This window comes from Crinia signifera, chromosome 1 (genome assembly GCF_055691185.1).
Source record: "Crinia signifera chromosome 1, ASM5569118v1, whole genome shotgun sequence".
Taxonomy (NCBI): Eukaryota; Metazoa; Chordata; class Amphibia; order Anura; family Myobatrachidae; genus Crinia; species Crinia signifera.
Window position 1 is genome coordinate 53,419,732 of NC_139217.1, and position 21,262 is coordinate 53,440,993.

The following is a 21,262-nucleotide window of genomic DNA, read 5'->3' on the forward strand; positions in this document are numbered from 1 at the left end:
TTCATGTCTGGGGCAGCGGCGCTCGTCACTCGCCGCTGCCCACCCGCTCTGCCATTTAACAGAATGTCAGCCTGCATGCCGCCCTTAATTAGTGCCGCCCTGAGGCCGGTACCTCACGGGCCTAGGCACAAATCCGGCCCTGGTTGTAATACTAATTTATTGCCAACCATGTGGCCAGCTGGTGTCTGTCTGATGATGGGCCAATTTTTACATGTGTCCCGCGTTGTCATTTAACTACTGCTTAGCATAGACACTGGTGCACCAGGACTGCCATCAGAAATTGTGGGGCCCGGGACGTAGAAAATAAGCAGGGCCCACCTTCCCCTTCTTGAACCCCTGGCGTGCCTGAGACCTCCCTGGTACCTAGTACTGGCCGAATTACTCAACTACTACATTGCTTCAAGGGGAATGTGAACTTTGTTTATAACAATTTGTACTTGATAGACTCCACACCTGGGCCTCACTCTCTGTTCTGGGCCCAGAACTGGAGTCCCCGCAGTCCACTCCCGATGGCTGCCCTGGGTGTAATTATAATCCTGGAATTAAAATAAGATGCCTGTATTTGTGTGGAATGTCAATGTGTTTCCGTGACAGTGAGCAATCACTGACCTGATAGGCTTTTCTCTGATTAAATTTACACTGTTCATTAAAAAATCCTCATAGGAGATATGCAATCTAATTATTCTGTGATGTCGTGATGGGTACTTGTGTAGTTTCACTGCGGCAGCTTACGCTATGTTTGAAGCTACGTTATTAGTGTAGCCCAATGGCTGCCTTACTTGGGTAGTTTCGCAGCGTAGCCCAATGGCTGCCTAGCATAGTAAGCGTAGTGTCTCCGCGGCAGCCCTGCATAGCAGCGTAGTCACCGTACTGTCCATGGGAGCTGCAGCTCTGTCCCCGGCATCCCTGGCAAGCCTACTGAGCCCCTCTCACACAGCGCTGGTGCCCGCATGATCCCCTCTCTACTGGCGGAGTAGATATTATAAAGTGTGGTGAGCGCAGAGAGCCACCGAGCCCGAAGCATGGCGAGGGCAGTGAGCCAATCAATGGGACGTGGATTACTTAACATGTATTCCGCGGCCCCTCGCGGGGCTCGCCACGCTTCGGGCTCGAGACGCACAAGCGTTTGAGATGCTCATGCTTCTCAGGCAGATGGAGTGCCTCTCCGTCGGCACCCGCATGATCGCCTCTCCGCCAGCGCAGGGGATCTGGTGGTTACCGGCATTGTGTGAGAGGTGCTCACTAGGCTTGCCAGTGACAGAGCTGCAGCTCACGGGGACAGTACGGTGACTACGCTGCTTGATGGGGACACTATGCTGACTACGCAGGGCTGCCGTGGGGACACTATGCTGACTACGCAGGGCTGCAGCTGGGACACTACACTGACTACGCATGGCTGTCGCTGGGACACTATGCTGACTACGCAGGGCTGCCGCTGGGACACTACACTGACTACGCAGGGCTGCAGCTGGGACACTACACTGACTACGCATGGCTGTCGCTGGGACACTATGCTGACTACGCAGGGCTGCCGCTGGGACACTACACTGACTACGCAGGGCTGCCACGGGGAAGCTACACTGACAACGTAGCATAACGTGCCGCCATGAAAGTACACAAGTACCCTTTATTTTTACACTGCAATATAGATCTAACTTTGAAGTAAAACCCACCCAAATCTAATTCTCTCTCTTCACATGTTAAATCTGCCCCACCTGCAGTGCACATGGTTTTGTCCATTTGAGAAGGAATTTGCATTTGCAAGTAAAACAGAATAAGGGCCACTGTGTACCTGTTCTGATCACCAGCAATGAACGCATGGTTCTAGTTTTAAACATAAACCTGGAAGAATCTAGGGGTTGCGAGTGAAAACTCAACGTCCATTTATTGCCCAAATAATGCCCTTCATTGACTTAAATCAATGTCCTTAATTAGCTTTTGCCACTATTTTAAGTCATTGGCCCCATTCAACAGCATTAAAGAAGTACTCAAACACATACAGGTATATTAAACTTGTTATATAAATAGCTTTCTATTATACAGTGTTAGACAACCATAGCGCAGTATAGTGGAATCTGCTGGGCAGTATAAAAGAAGAGATCAGGGGAATTGTATCACTTATGACACCATGGTTAGCCACTCACTGAGAGCAAATCAGTTTACAACAGATACTGTCTTCTGATCTGACACATTCAGCGGCGTTACTGATCCAGCTGTGTTTCTGCGGCGACATAAGTATCACACGCACTATTTTGACAGATAATACGAAATTACAACTCTTACAATCACATGATTTGACTATTGTGACAAGTGCGTCATTCCATCCTCTCAGAGTATATAATCACTACCTGGAGACCAAGCCACTCAATGTACAACTGATTCAATTACAACTACCTGCAGCAAAACTGGGAAACTGAAGGCAGAAGGTGGAAAAAAAAATAGATTAATTAAGAAATAGAGGGTGATTCTTGTTTCCTCGCAATATAGCGAGTTTAGGGAACGCGCATGGTCTATTTTACGCATTTGCAGCCCGACTTTGCGAATGGCATCAGCGACTTGCATAGCCGCTGAGCTATTTGCAAGCTTCAGGTGGGACGGAGGCAGGTGAACGCGGACTCCCAGTGCTTCCTTGGCATGCCCACAAAAACTGCGGGTGTTACACATCCCCTCGCATGTTACTGTCATAAGGGTATTTAATATTTGGGAATTGTTATTACTGATTTACCGTAACTAAGCTACAGATGTAGCCAAGCTCATTGTTGATGTTGGATCATCATAATGGTGTTCATGAGAAATGTCCTGTTAAGGCGCATTAAAGCGCACTAATGCCTGGTACACATGAGAATGAAGACAATCGTTCGATCATATTGCGATCTGTTTTAGCACACGATCTGCATATGATCTGCTCCCGATCCGATCCTGATCGGTACCCAGTTGAGGTCATTTTTAAATCCTAACTGCTGCAGGTAGGATCTGAAAAACAACCAAATGACCCGCAGGGACACGCATAGGATCGGAAAGGGCCCAAAACATGCCCAATTTACATACAATTGGTCGTGATTGTATCTGAATTGGGTGTTTTGAGGCCAAATCGTTCTGGTATGTAGCCTACATAAGGCGTATTATGGCGAAAGATGATCTGAAACATGTAATTACACTGCTTCACCTCTAGGTGGGGATTGCTCCACTTATGAAAACTACAGTACAGTGCTGAATAACAGTGTATGGATATGGCACTACAGAATACAATGTACAGGTGCAGTAATGTACTGTATGCCTGACAAGCGGCTCAGTGCACATTACACAAAGGAGTTTATTCTAATTGATTCGCTCCCCTGCGCAAACGCGCCAGGCACAACCCATAGCATGCTGTAACCTTACTTGCTAGGCCACAATAGCCTTGTTTATTCACACTTGATGCAGCTGAGCTCACTGTGTGAAATGCTTTGCGAGCATCTCCTCCACAAAAATGTGGTGTTTTTTTTAACCACTTTCTAATTGGGCAGTTTAACATCCAATGCAGCTAGGAAGAATACTGTACATACAGTTGCATATAATAAAAGCTTAAATGAAAGCATGAGTGAATGAGTGATATGATTCTAGTGAATGTACAGTACTGTATAAAGCAATCTGCAGCTTAGCATCCATTTGGAATGCAGATGGTACTGTATTGTATGTTTACATTTCTAGTAACAGCGTGATCTGTATTTAGTGATACTGTAGCACAGTGCTCATCTGTAAAGCACTGTATGCTTTATTTAACATACAGTAAAGTAGTTCTATATTACTGTACTGTATTTCATTGGAGACTTCACAATAGTGATTTTTTAAAAGCGACATCTGGTGGATGAACATAATCATTGCACTCAGTGGCAACTCCATACGCCACACTAAACCATTTTATGCAATGCTGTGCTACTCTGTGATACACTGCAGTGCACCTTGTGTATAGATCCATTCAGCATAGTTAGAATAAATGAGCGTGGCTACATCTATATGAGGTACAAACATAATGGCATAGTTCTTTAAGTGCAGGGCTATGACTGGGTGGGTGAGGGGATAAGTAGTGCAACTGCTCAGTGCCCATTCTCTACCACTTATTCTGCCCCATGCTACCTGAGTTTGGTTTTCAGGGTGCCTGGAAGGGCATCTTGCAGCCAGTAGAGCAACTGCAGAGCTGCCCAGATCTAGGATACACAATTTTCTGCACTTCTTCCTGGTCTTCAGAACAAGGTCTAAAATCGCTCTGATACAAGACTGCATAAGTGTATCTACTTTACTTGCCCCCAATTTACGGTCTACCTCAGAGTCTTTGGAAATAATGCATCTCTGGCAAACATGCATGGCATATAATAGCAAATGTATCACATCGAAGTCCAACATGCTACCACTGTAGGACTAGATACATCATATACAATCCAATATGCTACCAGTGTAGAACCAGATATGTCATATACATTACAACATGCTACCACTGTAGAACTAGATACGGTACTTGTTTCCTAGCACGGCCACAATCTTATGGATTGTGTACCTTTAAGTTAAGGTACACGATCCATATGATGGACCCGATTTCCTTTGAAATCAGGTGCATTTTGCCGGCTAGGAGACAATATCGGGGGCATCGCGTCGGTCGGGACCATTAACATTGGTCCCGACGCGACCGACGCGATGCCCCCGATATTTCCATAGGCTTCAATGTTAAAAAATATTTTAACATTGAAATCGTGTCGGGAAAGGTAAAATATCGGGGGCATCGCGTCGGTCGTGACCATTAACATAGGTCCCGACGCGATGCCCCCGATTTTTCCATAGGCTTCAATGTTAAAATATTTTTTAACATTGAAATCGTGAAAAAATGTGAAAAATGTGAAATGGGCCAATATGACCCATTTCACATTATAGATGTCCCCGTCGTCACCCCACGATAGACGCCAACCCGAAGCGTGGCGAGCGCAGCGAGCCCGCGAGGGGCAGCGGTGCGCGTCCTCCGACCTTTTCATTCCCCTACTATCCACGTCGGCGTGGAGTTGAGAATAGAATAGTGTGACGAGCGCAGCGAGCCACCGAGCCCGAAGCGTGGCGAGCGCAGCGAGCCCCGCGAGGGGACGCGTATAACTTCACAGGTATACGCGTCCCCTCGCGGGGCTCGCTGCGCTCGCCACGCTTCGGGCTCGGTGGCTCGCTGCGCTCGCCACACTATTCTATTCTCAACTCCACGCCGACGTGGATAGTAGGGGAATGAAAAGGTCGGAGGACGCGCACCGCCGCCCCTCGCGGGCTCGCTGCGCTCGCCACGCTTCGGGATGGCGTCTATCGTGGGGTGGGGTGTAAGCCGTTACATTTGGGGGGGTTGGGAATATTTTTACATTGAATCCAATGTAAAATCGGGTCCCAGGGACCCGATTTACATTTCATTAAAAAAAAAAATCGGGTCCAAAATCGGTCGGTCGCGTCGATCGCATCGCATGCGACCAAATCGCATGCGATGCGATCGACCCGATTTTTCCGACACGACCACCCCGATGTAAATCGGTGTGGCCGTGCTAGGAAACAAGTACCCTAGATACTTTATATACATTACAACATGCTACCAGTGTAGGACCAGATACGTCATATACATTCCAACGTGCTACCACTGTAGGATCAGATACGTCATATACATTCCATCGTGCTACCAGTATAGGACCAGATACATCATATACTGTACATTCCAACGTGCTACCAGTGTAGGACCAGATACATCATATACATTCCAACGTGCTACCAGTGTAGGACCAGATACGTCATATACATTCCAACGTGCTACCACTGTAGGACCAGATACGTCATATACATTCCAACGTGCCACCAGTGTAGGACCAGATACCTCATATACATTCCAACGTGCTACCAGTGTAGGACCAGATACATCATATACATTCCAACGTTCTACCAATGAAGGACCAGATATGTCATATACATTCCAACTTGCTACCACTGTAGGACCAGATACATCATATACATTCCAACGTGCTACCAGTGTAGGACCAGATACATCATATACATTCCAACATGCTACTAGTGTAGGACCAGATACGTCATATACATTCCAACGTGCAACCAGTGTAGGACCAGAAACGTCATATACATTCCAACGTGCTACCAGTGTAGGACCAGATACGTCATATACATTCCAACGTGCTACCAGTGTAGGACCAGATACGTCATATACATTCCAACGTGCTACCAGTGTAGGACCAGATACGTCATATTAATTTCAACGTGCTACCAGTGTAGGACCAGATACGACATATACATTCCAACGTGCTACCAGTGTAGGACCAGATACGTCATATACATTCCAACGTGCTACCACTGTAGAACTAGATACTTTATATACATTACAACATGCTACCAGTGTAGGACCAGATACGTCATATACATTCCAACGTGCTACCACTGTAGGACCAGATACGTCATATACATTCCAACGTGCTAAGACTGTAGGACCAGATACGTCATATTCATTCCATCGTGCTACCAATGTAGGACCAGATACATCATATACTGTACATTCCAACGTGCTACCAGTGTAGGACCAGATACATCATATACATTCCAACGTGCTACCAGTGTAGGACCAGATACATCATATACATTCCAACGTGCTACCACTGTAGGACCAGATACGTCATATACATTCCAACGTGCCACCAGTGTAGGACCAGATACCTCCTATACATTCCAACGTGCTACCAGTGTAGGACCAGATACATCATATACATTCCAACGTGCTACCAATGAAGGACCAGATATGTCATATACATTCCAACTTGCTACCACTGTAGGACCAGATACATCATATACATTCCAACGTGCTACCAGTGTAGGACCAGATACATCATATACATTCCAACATGCTACTAGTGTAGGACCAGATACGTCATATACATTCCAACGTGCTACCAGTGTAGGACCAGAAATATCCTATACATTCCAACGTGCTACCAGTGTAGGACCAGATACGTCATATACATTCCAACGTGCTACCAGTGTAGGACCAGATACGTCATATACATTCCAACGTGCTACCAGTGTAGGACCAGATACGTCATATTCATTCCAACGTGCTACCAGTGTAGGACCAGATACGTCATATACATTCCAACGTGCTACCAATGTAGGACCAGATACGTCATATACATTCCAACGTGCTACCAGTGTAGGACCAGATACATCATAAACATTCCAACATGCTACCACTGTAGTACCAGATACGTCATATACATTACAACATGCTACCAGTGTAGAACTAGAAACTTTATATACATTCCAACGTGCTACCAGTGTAGAACCAGATACGTCATATACATTCCAACGTGCTACCAGTGTAGGACCAGATACGTCATATACATTCCAACGTGCTACCAGTGTAGGACCAGATATGTCATATTCATTCCAACGTGCTACCAGTGTAGGACCAGATACATCATAAACATTCCAACATGCTACCATTGTAGGACCAGATACGTCATATACATTCCAACGTGCTACCAGTGTAGGACCAGATGCATCATAAACATTCCAACATGCTACCAGTGTAGGACTAGATACGTCATATACATTCCAACATGCTACCAGTGTAGGACCAGATACGTCATATACATTCCAACGTGCTACCAGTGTAGGACCAGATACATCATAAACATTCCAACATGCTACCACTGTAGTACCAGATACATCATATACATTACAACGTGCTACCAGTGTAGAACCAGATACGTCACATACATTCCAACGTGCTACCAGTGTAGGACCAGATACGTCATATACATTCCAACGTGCTACCAGTGTAGGACCAGATATGTCATATTTATTCCAACGTGCTACCAGTGTAGGACCAGATACATCATAAACATTCCAACATGCTACCATTGTAGGACCAGATACGTCATATACATTCCAACGTGCTACCAGTGTAGGACTAGATACGTCATATACATTCCAACTTGCTACCACTGTAGGACTAGATACGTCATATACATTCCAACGTGCTACGAGTGTAGGACCAGATACGTCATATACATTCCAACGTGCCACCAGTGTAGGACCAGGTACGTCATATACATTCCAACGTGCTACCAGTGTAGAACCAGATACATCATATACATTCCAACATGCTACCAGTGTAGGACCAGATACATCATATACATTAAACGTGCTACCAGTGTAGTACCAGAATTGTCATATACATTCCAACGTGCTACCAGTGTAGGACCAGAAACGTCATATACATTCCAACGTGCTACGAGTGTAGGACCAAATACGTCATATACATTCCAACGTGCTACCAGTGTAGGACCAGATACATCATAAACATTCCAACGTGCTACCATTGTAGTACCAGATACGTCATATACATTCCAACGTGCTACCAGTGTAGGACCAGATACATCATAAACATTCCAACATGCTACCAGTGTAGGACTAGATACATCATATACATTCCAACATGCTACCAGTGTAGGACTAGATACATCATGTACATTCCAACATGCTACCAATGTAGTACCATATACATCATATACATTCCGACATGCTACTACTGTAGGGCCAGATACATCATATACATTCCAACATGCTACCAGTGTAGGACCAGATACATCATATACATTCCAACGTGCTACTAGTGTAGGACCAGATACGTCATAAACATTCCAACGTGCTACCAATGTAGGACCAGATACGTCATAAACATTCCAACGTGCTACCATTGTAGGACCAGATACGTCATATACATTCCAACATGCTACCAGTGTAAGACCAGATACATCATATACATTCCAATGTGCTACCAGTGTAGGGCCAGATACATCATATACATTCCAAGGTGCTACCAGTGTAGTACCAGATATGTCATATACATTCCAACATGCTACCAGTGTAAGACCAGATACATCATATACATTCCAATGTGCTACCAGTGTAGGGCCAGATACATCATATACATTCCAAGGTGCTACCAGTGTAGTACCAGATACGTCATATACATTCCAACGTGCTACCAGTGTAGGAGCAGATACGTCATATACATTCCAACGTGCTACCAGTGTAGGACCAGATATGTCATATTCATTCCAACGTCCTACCACTGTAGGACCAGATATGTCATATACATTCCAACATGCTACCAGTGTAGGACCAGATATGTCACATCCAAATACAACGTGCTAACTCTGTAGGACCAGATATGTCATATACAAGTCAACATGCTACTGTTGCAGTGGTGGAACTTGTGGGTGGTGGGCCTAGGTGCACCGTAACCCAAGTTCACCATAGGCAACACAGCAGAGGATGACAGGGAGATGCAGAGGGTGAGAGGGAGAGGCAGGGGGAGGTAGAGTGTTACATGAAAAAGCAGTGGGTGACGGCAGATGGTGACAGGGCAGCAGTGGGCTCCTTTAGCCTCAGGGGCCTTGGTGCACTGCAACTGCTGCACCAATGGTATTTCCACCTCTGAAGTGTAGGTCCAAATATGTCACATCCAAGTCCAACAATCTACTGTACCGCAGTAGGACCAGATATGTCACATCCAAGGCCAACATGCTACTACTGTAATACCAAATAAATCTCATCCAAGTCCAACTTGCTACCACTGTAGGACCGGATACATTACATCTAAGTCTAACTACCTGTCACAAACTTGGGGTGCACTACCACTCGGGGATTGGCTAGACCTGACACAGGGGCGCGGAGTCTAACCGTGCCGGGGGTTTTCTGCCAGTGACCCCTCCAAGCGGGATATGGGCTTTTGCGGCACCCGACACGTCGGTCGCGGCCCCCTGGTCAGGTTTCCCGTATGAGTGGCGGTAGCTTGTGAAATATGGAAGCGTGGTTGTCTAGCCGAGTTGGTATCAGTGCGGGCGAGTAGGAACACAAGGAAAAGGCAAAGGAGTATCCAAGGACAGGCCGGGTCATACACTGGAAGGCACAGGATGCGGTACACAGGGAGCAGGCAGGAGGATGGTCACAGAACAAGCCAAGGTCATACACAGGAATCACTGGACACGGTACCAAAGGATCAGGCAGGAGAATAGTCAGGAAACAAGCCGGGGTCAAAAACAATAATCAGAAGTCTGGAATAGTACAAGGCACTGGACCGCTGGAGCTGGTGTGAACCTATACTCTGGCAGCTTCTGTCTCCCAGAGGCTGCCCTTTATAGGAAGCACAGGGAACCCACAGGTGGACTAATCAATAGGCTGAGCATGCTCAGTTTACACTGAACTCTCCTGCAGGAGAGTTACCCAGGTGTAACTAATTAGCTGAGCTCAGATCTTACAGCACAGTTCAACTATATAGAGCTGTCAGCAGCAAGGACTCCTCCAGGTGCTGTAATTAGCAAAGCTCAGGCCACACAGACTTTCCTTGCAGCATGGAGCAGGCTGAACAGACAGGAGAAGCCACAAACCAGGTAGGAAACAAACAATAACTGAATGTTGTGACATTACCCTCCCCTCTAGGGGTGGGCTCCGAACACCCCACATGGATTCTTTCAAGGTCGCCTGTGGTGCTTCTTCTTTTTCTTAGAAGAACACTTAGATCCCTTCAAGGCTGGTGACGCCTCTGGCTCTTCAAAGTGGGCTCTGGCCAACACTAGACCACCCAAAAAAGGAGCAGCATCGTGTTCAGAATCATAATCTGAGTTGGAGTCTAGTTCTGGGGTGCAAATCAAAGATTTTTTAGCGGATGATTCTTTGAGACCATGAAGTGCTAAAGAGCCGACACGGATGCCCCTAACTATTGAGTTCTTCGATTCAGATCTTGGAAAAAAAATTTTTGCAGAAGCTCTAGTACTCTCGGTATGCCGTCTAGATGACCCATGGTTTTGAAGAGGCATAGGCAGACTTTTAGCCAGGGAGGATGAAGGAGTCTTAGATTCAAATTTCTCGATCACAGCCCTGGAGAATGATATCAGATCTTGCAGTCGAGGATCATTAGCTTCAACAAGTGGATTGACCCATTTTAGTGCTTCTCCCCGGAAGGATAAGATCATAAATCTTACAATATTTGCCATATTGACACTGGAAGATGGATCATGATTCATGGCATCTAAGTAGTGATCCGCTAAAGCCTGGTAATGGGCAAGGTTCCCATCAAAACAAATATCTTCAGAAGACTCTTCAGCTGGCTTTTGTGTACTAGCCAACCCTGGTGGGACCTTAGACACAATAGATGTCTCTTGAACTTGAGGCACTGCTGACGCCTTATGGATGTCCAGTACAGTAGACATCGGTACTCTAGAAATTTTTTCTTGGCTGACATGTTTAGGCCCAGGGGTCATGGAAGCAGACCTGGAGACCGCAGAGGTAATGGAGACAGGCCCGGAGGCAACGGATGCACACCTGGAGACCATGGAGGTAGGCCCGGAGGCCACGGAGACTGGCCCGGAGGCCGCGGAGACTGGCCCGGAGGCCACGGAGACTGGCCCGGAGGCCGCGGAGACAGGCCCGGAGGCCGCGGAGACAGGCCCGGAGGCCGCGGAGACAGGCCCGGAGGCCGTGGCACATAGGTCCTCATGCCCGGAGGCAAGGGCAGATGGGTCCTCATGCCCGAAGGCAAGGGCAGATGGGACCTCATGCCCGAAGGCAAGGGCAGATGGGACCTCATGCCCGAAGGCAAGGGCAGATGGATCTCTATTGGGAGTGACAGACTTGGAACCCCCACCAGGGGTGACACACTCGGAACTCCCGTCTGGAGTGAAGGAACAGGAACCCCCATCTGGGGTGATTGGCTCGGAACCCCTACTTGGGGTGCTGGATTTGGAACCTTCTTCTGGGGTGACTGATTCGGAACCCCCTTCTGGGGTGACAGACTCGGAACCCCCTTCTGGGGCGACAGACTCGGAACCCCCTTCTGGGGCGACAGACTCGGAACCCCCTTCTGGGGCGACTGACTCGGAACCCCCTTCTGGGGCGACTGACTCGGAACCCCCTTCTGGGGCGATTGACACGGAACCCCCTTCTGGGGGGAAATATAGAGCCCCTTCTTGAGGCAAAGTGCTCAGTGGCCTAACCTGGGAAGCCACACTCAGAGACCCTTCCTGGGGTGTGGCTACCAGAGGATCCTTTTGGGGTGCAACTCTCGGAGATTCCTCTTGGGGTAGTGTACTCAGAGGCCCTTTTTGGGGTACCACTTTCAGAGACCCCTCTTGGGGTGCAGTGCTCGGGAAACCCTCCTGGGGCGCAATGCTCAGAGACCCTGTTTGGGGTGTGGTACTCTGAGACCCTGCTTGGAGTCTGACAGTCTGAGACCCCTCCTGGTGCACGACACTCTGAACCCCGTTCTGCGGCTTGAGAGTTTGAGAACCCTCCTGGGAAATTACCCTCCGAGACCCCTTCTGAGGAAAAAGACTCTGTACCCCTTCTTGGGGCTCGCCATTCTGAGACCCCTCTCGGAACTCGACACTGTGAGAGTCTACTTGGGGTGAAACACTTTGATGCCCCTCTTTGGGCAAGACACTAGGAAGCCCTTCCTTGGGCAGGACACTAGGAAGCTCCTCCTGGAGCACAATACTCGGAAGCCCCTCCTTGGGCTGGACTAACAGAACCCCCTTCTGGGGCTGGCTGGACAGAACCCCATCTTTGGGTTTGATACTCGGACTCCCCTCCTGGGGCTTGTGACCATGAACTCCCTCCTGGGGCTGGATGGACAGGACCCCCTCCTGGGGTTGGACACCCGGACTCCCCTCTCGGAACTTGACACTCGGGTTCGCTTCTTGCGGCTTGACCAAAAATGTACTGCTTTTAGGTAAAAAGATTTTAGTTCTTGGACCCCAGTGATAGCCTTGAAACTCTTCCTGAGCGGGCACAGAAGCAACAACCTTATTCCTGGCCTCTCGGAGGGAGCAATCCCCAATCAAATGGTCCTGGTCTCCACAATAAAAACATAAATTTAAGGACCTGCGTCGCTGGCGTTCCTCACCTGACAACTGGGGACGAGGCCGACTCACGTACTTGTCCTTTAAGGGCACAGATGTATTTGCCAATGGGGTACCCGGAGTGGAATCTGAGGGTCTTGCAGGCACCAAGCCCACAGTAGACTCGCCGAGCAGTTTGGTGACAAGGGTGAGGACGTTAGACAGCAGCTCCTGTAACTGCTGTATTAGCAGGCGAGGCACCCTAATGAACTCCGGATCAGAAATCACTGGTGTTGGAGAGGGTGGAACGAGGTCCAATTGCTGCTGCAGAGTTTGCAAGCTTTGCATAATCAGAGCTTGGTGCTGTCCTTGCTTGTCAACCCGGACCAGCAGGTGTTCCAGGAGTTCTTTATGAGACATGCCACTAACAGCATCCATATTCCAGTTGGGCCAGAGTATTCTGTCACAAACTTGGGGTGCACTACCACTCGGGGATTGGCTAGACCTGACACAGGGGCGCGGAGTCTAACCGTGCCGGGGGTTTTCTGCCAGTGACCCCTCCAAGCGGGATATGGGCTTTTGCGGCACCCGACACGTCGGTCGCGGCCCCCTGGTCAGGTTCCCCGTATGAGTGGCGGTAGCTTGTGAAATATGGAAGCGTGGTTGTCTAGCCGAGTTGGTATCAGTGCGGGCGAGTAGGAACACAAGGAAAAGGCAAAGGAGTATCCAAGGACAGGCCGGGTCATACACTGGAAGGCACAGGATGCGGTACACAGGGAGCAGGCAGGAGGATGGTCACAGAACAAGCCAAGGTCATACACAGGAATCACTGGACACGGTACCAAAGGATCAGGCAGGAGAATAGTCAGGAAACAAGCCGGGGTCAAAAACAATAATCAGAAGTCTGGAATAGTACAAGGCACTGGACCGCTGGAGCTGGTGTGAACCTATACTCTGGCAGCTTCTGTCTCCCAGAGGCTGCCCTTTATAGGAAGCACAGGGAACCCACAGGTGGACTAATCAATAGGCTGAGCATGCTCAGTTTACACTGAACTCTCCTGCAGGAGAGTTACCCAGGTGTAACTAATTAGCTGAGCTCAGATCTTACAGCACAGTTCAACTATATAGAGCTGTCAGCAGCAAGGACTCCTCCAGGTGCTGTAATTAGCAAAGCTCAGGCCACACAGACTTTCCTTGCAGCATGGAGCAGGCTGAACAGACAGGAGAAGCCACAAACCAGGTAGGAAACAAACAATAACTGAATGTTGTGACACTACCACTGTAGGACTAAATGCTGTACTTTACATCCACGTCCAACAGGCCACCACTGTAGGACCAAATATGTCACATCCAAGTCCAACGTGCTACCAATGTAGGACCAAATATGACACATCCAACTCCAACAGGCTGTGCCACCCTGCTTCATTCATTTTCAATATTTCTTCTAAATTGCTGCTCTGAAATCACCTCAAAATGTGATTTTCTGGAAAATGAGCCCAGAAGGTGCAAAATGTGTCTCATTATTATTATTATTATCATTAAACTGGTAAGAAGTCCTTTGACAGAGAAAAAAGGCTGTGAACCCCCTACAATGCAGGGAACTCTGGTGTAACCGAGCCCTCTCCATCCTATTACCACATCTAAATGATCTCCACACACAAAACAAAATAAAAATTGTCCTGTAACAGTAAAATAAGGTGTATTCTTGTAGCCAATCAGAACATTTGCATCTCCTCTTTGCACAGCACAAGACACCTGCTCCAGCCAATTCCTATTAGCTAGTGTAAGATTTGTTTTTGAACTTTTGCAGTTGATGAAGATATATATATATATATATATATATATATATATTTTTTTTTTTTTAAAGACGTACATCAGACATAGTCATCTATCTTACATGTCTACATATAAAACACACTATACCTTAAAAACTAGTATTATATCTTATTCTTTTTGCTATATAAGGGAGGTGTTTATGGTCTCCCAGAGGGCATCCCCTCCACTATCGAGATATTGTTTAAATATTTCCCATTTTTTTGGGGTCTTAATATTTATTGTGGCCTCGTTAGTCTCCATTCTATAGGCATAGTTTATTTTATTTATTATCTTCATCATACTCGGAATTTGTTCTTGTCTCCAATTCTGAGCTATTGCTGTTTTTGTAGCTATGAAGACTTGATTTAAAAAATAGGTATTTGTTTGTCTTATGTTTTGTGGCTCGATGTGGAGCAGTGCCCCCTGGAGGGTCAATTCCACCTCTTTTCCCACTACTCTTGTTATCAGTCCTCCTACCTCCCTCCATACTTGTCTGACTTTACTGCACGACCAGAATATTTTTGTTGTACCAGCTTACCATCCTTTGGGGAACTAAGCCCTGAAGATATGATATGGAGGATATAATCACTCTCTCACCCACCAAGGCTTTGTACATAGACCCTTTTGTCTGAAACTTCTGTGGTGATGCAGGCTGATTTTAGGATCCAGTAAGGTCATTATAATTACAATTGGAATTGACATGAAGATAGTCTACTACACAGCTATATCACAATTATTAAGGACATCCAATAGATTTAATCATCCTGCTTCAGACTCAATGTTTCAAATGCATTGCAAATCTCGGGTGTGGATTATAAGATAGACAGTGTCTACACAGGCAGTCAATAGGTTGACCCCAAAAGGTTGACATGGTCAAAAGGTCAACATAAAAAGGTAGACATTTGAAAACGTCAACAAGAGGTTTTAACTTTTTTGGTGTCAATGTCGACAACTTAGTGTTCACAATTAGTATGGGTGTGGGACAACGGGTAGACAGCAAAAAGGTTGACAACCATTAGGTTAACACCATTAGGTCGACATCCATTTAGGTCAACGTGCATTAAAGTCGACATGCAAGAAGGTCAACATGGGTTTATGTCGATATGACATTAGGTCGACACAACCATTAGGTTGACATGGGGAAGGTCAACAGTCAACATGGTGAAGGTCGACAGTGGGCTTTTTCACATTTTTTGTTCCAAATGTCAACACAGTCGACATGGACACTAAAACGTAGTACCACGTCCCCTCGCATGGCTTTCTACGCTCACCATGCTTCGGGCACGGTGCATCGCTATGCTCGGCATACAATTTTATTCTCTCACCATGCCCTAGAGGATGGTAGGGCATGAATTACCGCCTGTCGGCACATGTCAGCTACAAAAAAAGGTGAAAAACCCCATGTCGATCTTTTGAATGTCGACCTAATGTTTGCGTCGACCTAATGACACGTCGACATAAACCCATGTCAACCTTTTTGCATGTCGACCTTCTTGCATGTCAACTTTAATGCATGTTGACCTAAATGGATGTCAACCTTTTTGCTGTCTACCCGTTGTCTGGATACCATTCGTATAATGCAAGTCCTCTTCGCTCGCCATGCTTCGGGCTCTGTGCCTTTCTAAGCACTCTATTATTCAGTGTCATCCTAGAGACTGAAGTCTTTTATACCATAACCTCATCTGCTGTTCACCAATATTACCATGGATTGTGGCCGATCCCTGTCATGTTAGCAGGATAAAACGTTCCCCATACTGACCTTGTGACTACGTACGGAGCAAAGCACACCACAAATGATCCTATAAAAATACTGATTTTTTTTGTAGCACGTTGTCGTCTCCTCTTTTGTTCACTCAGACATCTCTGCTTCACACTGCAAGATAGATGTGTTTCATGGTTACACAGTAACATGACACAAACCAGAGAGTGTGTGTGTGTGTGTGTGTGTGTGTGTGTGTGTGTGTGTGTGTGTGTGTGTGTGTGTGTGTGTGTGTGTGCGCGTTAGATCTGAATATAAAATATAAGTGGTAGAGATTAGAAAAGATACAAATTTCTGGTGATACGACAGGGATACGGTCGATTGGTCGACAGCATGTTGGTCCACAGTCATTAGGTCGACACCACTAGGTCGACATGCTGAAAGGTCGACATTGTCTAGGTCAAAATTGGACAAGGTCGACAAGTCATTAGGTTGACACAAGCATTAAGTCGACATGGGCAAGGTCAACAGTCAAAAGGTCGACATGGGGGTTTTCACTGTTTTTTGAGCTGACGTGCTGGCAGGCGGTATATTAACCCCTACCATCCACTAGGGTGTGGTGGGAGAATAAATAGTGCCAGAAGCATGGCGAGCCTAGCATGCCATGTGAGGGGATGCGGTGCTGCGTTTCAGTGTCCATGTCGACTGTGTCGACATTCGGGTAATAAACAGCATTCGGGTCGACAGTCGGGTAATGACTGTCGACATTGCCCATGTCGACCTAATGCTTGTGATAACACAATGACCTGTCGACCTTGTCCCCTGTTGACCTAGACCCATGTTGACCTTTCAGCATGTCAACCTAGTGGTGTCGACCTAATGACTGTCGACCAACAGGCTGTAGACCTAATAATCCACACCCAAATCAAAAGTTGCTGTCTCATAGATATAGTGAGATTATATATATAAAAAAAAACTATTGTGCTACACAATATACTGTAATTGGGTCATACAATTCATCAATCACGCTACTTTGCATACCTAATTTAAAACACTTTACAAGCAACTACTGACGTTATTTGTTAGTATATAACTATGGAAAATTAAGGTTAATGGTTATTGCTTGTATTATACTCTTTTCAATAGGCTTAGAAGCAAACACCGTGCATTGCATTTGCAGAGATGACATACAGTACTGTTCAGTAATGTGGATGTAACCTTCAGTTTGGCATGATGCATTTAAACTCAGTCCTAGGAAATCTGCTAGATTTTGCAATTGTTACCGTATGACCCTATCCTAGTTGTGGCTTAGTTTATTCAAATAAATATGAACATTTCTGAGCACCCTAATTCTATTTAAAAAAAATTCTAGAATGTCACATACATGTGTAATAGTGTATGAATCACAGGTTCCAAAACGCGCTCCTCTGGACACTCCAGGTTTTAAAAGTATAGCCATACCTGACCACAGGTGACCTAATTTGAACCTATGTCAGTTTGATTTACCCATCTGTGCCGAGCCATGGATCTCTTTAAAATCTGGAACTTTAGGGTATCTTGAGGAGTGCGTTTGGGAACCTTTGGTGCATGTCATTGGTTTGTTACATAGATCACAGAAGAGAAATAAGCTGAAGACAAGATTTTTAGAATGTTCCAATGAAATCTCGAGAACAATATTCTTCTATTATACAAAGATGTGTACTATAATGTTTTCATTAGCTGAATGTCACATTGGCCGCTCTCCCCAATATTATTGATTCATAATGTGTGCTAGTAACTAATGAGTCATATTTGATCTTTAGATGTTGCTTATTATTCATATATGATTAGGTAAAAATTGGAACTATGGCAAAATAAATCAGCATAAAGTCTATGGGGGAAATTTACTATGATATTTCTATTTCACATGTGATGTTGCTATTGGCAACCAATCAGAACCTACTACTTATTTATTTAACACCTTCTAGAAGATAATATAAAGTAACTGATTGATTGCCAATAGCAACACATCATCTGAAATAGAACGTCCATCTTAGTAAATGTCCCCCTATGTGTTGCTATTTGTCACCACTGATCAATAGGTGACAGGTAAGTATATCATGTTGCTGGATAAAGGTGTAGGAGATCTCTATATGGTAAAGGTTGTAAATATAAAATACAGTGGCGTTTGCATGTGGGACTAAAGATGCGTACCCACGGTAAGATATACTGTAGTGCAAAATCTAGCACACTATCTAGCTAGTTTCGAATAGCATGCTAGATAGTGCACTATATCTTACCGTGTGTACGCACTATCCGATGTATGATGCACGCTCCTGCTGGTCGTCTGGCAGGGAGCTGCTCGGGTGAGCATGCAACTCAATCTGGCTAGAAAGCATAAGATAGTATAGTGTAGTATAGCTGTGACGTCATATTGTATATGATATCTTATGCACATTTTACGTTATTTTAAGCACAAATCTTATGCTTTTGACCACTGGGACTTTCCTGGGAAATCGTATACAATATCATACAGAACATAAATCGTACCGTGGGTACGCACCTTAACTAAGCAAAAACTGGACCCGGACAAAATCCCGGAACGCCGGACCAGACATCAAACTCTGCATTCCGGAGCTTGTAGCGTCCGGTCCGGGGGTTGCCTGTCTGGGGGGTGTCTTGTCAGGGGGGGTTGTCCCTATGATAGCTTTCACAGGGACATGGGGAAGTGGAGATTAAAGCCTCCCCGGGTGGTCCGGTTTTTATTACACCCCTGGACCATGCAGGGAGGCTGTATTCTCCCCCTTCTCCTCTCCCCGGTGACAGGTGCCAGAGCAGCCCCACCGGACGGGACACCCCTGGCAATGCCCCCCCCCCCTGGACCGGACACTACAAGCTCCAGAATGACATATATTGATGAATGGACCCTGTCCGGTCCGGCGTTCCGGGATTCTGTCCGGTCCGGTTTATACCCATACCCTTTGCATGTATACCTATGAAATGCATTATACACAATAAATACACAGCTGTAAAGAGATGAGGATAAATGCGTTACCTGGGGTGAATGTCTACAAGCAACATAAGAGTTTGCATGGTAATAATGTCTATCCTCTTGCAGTGGAACCGTGCCACTTTCAGCACCTTTAAATAAGTGACACATAATATAACCAGTGACAGCATGAACGTGGCAGCATGGAACACGATGGTAAATGCCACAAAGCGTCTTGTGTCAGGGACTTCCTGGATATGCAATGTACAAGAGGCATACATGCTACTGTAGTCTAACCAGGACAGGAAGAGAGAGACCAGGGGGAAAGTGAGAGAGTGGAGCCAGGAGTACCCCATCATGACCAAAGCATCTTTATACCTCATCTTGCTGCTGTAACTTAAAGGGAAGACCACAGCAATCCACTTGTCTATGCTGAGAGCTGCCATGCTGAGCATGCTGTTAGAAGTCAAAAAAGTTTCCAAGAAGCCCACAGCCTTGCACAAGCAGTCACCGAAGGGCTGCTGGTGATTTAGCATTGCCAGGAGAGTGGGGGGCATGTTCAGGGTAGTCAGGAGGAGGTTGCAGACGGAGAGGTTGACCAGAAAGATCCCAGATACCTGGCTTCGGATTTCTGCGCTGTACAAGAAGCATACCAGCACCAGCACATTTGCAATTAAAGAGACGATAAACACTGCTATGAGTAAAACAGACAGCAGGACCTCTGCCAAGTGCATTTCTTAGCATGTACCCATTAGCCTGATTGTCACAGCAGTGTTTGCCTCATTAAATTAAGAGGGTTTGAGAACAAGCTGGTTCCTCTACTACATGATCCCTTTGCAGAATTCCCCCATTGTCTGGCACAGGGCTCAGGCGCGCCCCAGCTGGATCTTCTGCAACGTGGCTGTCCAAGGTCCTGAAACGGGGCTGAAGGCAGTCGCGCCTCGCAGGCATGCCAGGAGAAGCGGATCCAGTGTGGCACCGGGTGCAAGGCTATTACTTCCCCTGCCTGTTGTCCCGATGGAATGTTGCCGAGTAGTAAAATTCCAGGGATATCATGGAAAAGGCAGTTGCAGAGGTCTTTGCCCATAAAGCAGAGAAGCAATTGTGGTGGTGAGCAGGAGTGAGTGGCACACCTCTCTACAGGCTGGGATCCTGACTCATGCGCAGGCAGAAGCGCTGACAAAGGCAAGAAACGCACATTGCCAGTGTGCACTAGGGAGAACACTTGTTTGCAGATCATTAGGCGCTGGCATCGGCACAGTGATGTGGGGAAGGCAACACATGTAAAAGTACAATATATCACCCGCAGCAGTGGCAACACACATAAGCTGGCATTGAGATCATTCATTTAGCAGCATGCGGGGAATCTGTTAAAAAACTGTAATTCAGGCAACCATTGGGAGCTGTGTGTTACCAGCACTCAGTAAAATTAGGAAGACATTGCAGTAATCTATATTAACATTAATCTATTGTGCCAAGCCATCTTCTCTGTAGTATTCATTGATTCATCACTATGTTACTAGTCATTGGTGTGTGTATAATATATGTGTGGGTGTGTGTGTATAAATATACACACACACACACACACACACACACACACTATAGTCTGTGTTATCCCAATTCGTCATTAGTGACTTATTAAAGGGCCACTAGATCTATCATACACATTGATCAAAGTTGGTGAAATATGAAACTGCATATGGAAATATTCATAAGTGTGTCTGCTAAAACTCCACTACCAGATACACACTGAATATATTATTCTTCATTTCCATAGTCATAGTCAGTGATGGTTGGAATGATTTAGCTAGGAGCAAGAGGGGGAAAAAAAGCTATTTTCACACTGGCAGCTTTATTCTAAATTTTAGTGGTAAAACATTT

General features: G+C 46.2%; 1 protein-coding gene across 1 annotated transcript in view; it reads right to left on the reverse strand.

The window, feature by feature from the left end:
• GPR78 (G protein-coupled receptor 78) overlaps window positions 1-20,786 on the reverse strand; it is a 34,779-nt gene extending 13,993 nt beyond the window's left edge. The window contains exons 1-2 of the mRNA XM_083151937.1: window positions 19,448-20,786; window positions 16,474-16,587 (exon numbers count right to left, since the gene is read on the reverse strand). Of these exons, the coding sequence (XP_083008063.1) occupies window positions 16,474-16,587; window positions 19,448-20,115 (782 nt within the window). The 5' untranslated portion in view covers window positions 20,116-20,786. The remainder of the gene's footprint in view (window positions 1-16,473; window positions 16,588-19,447) is intronic.
• Window positions 20,787-21,262: the final 476 nt, after the last annotated feature.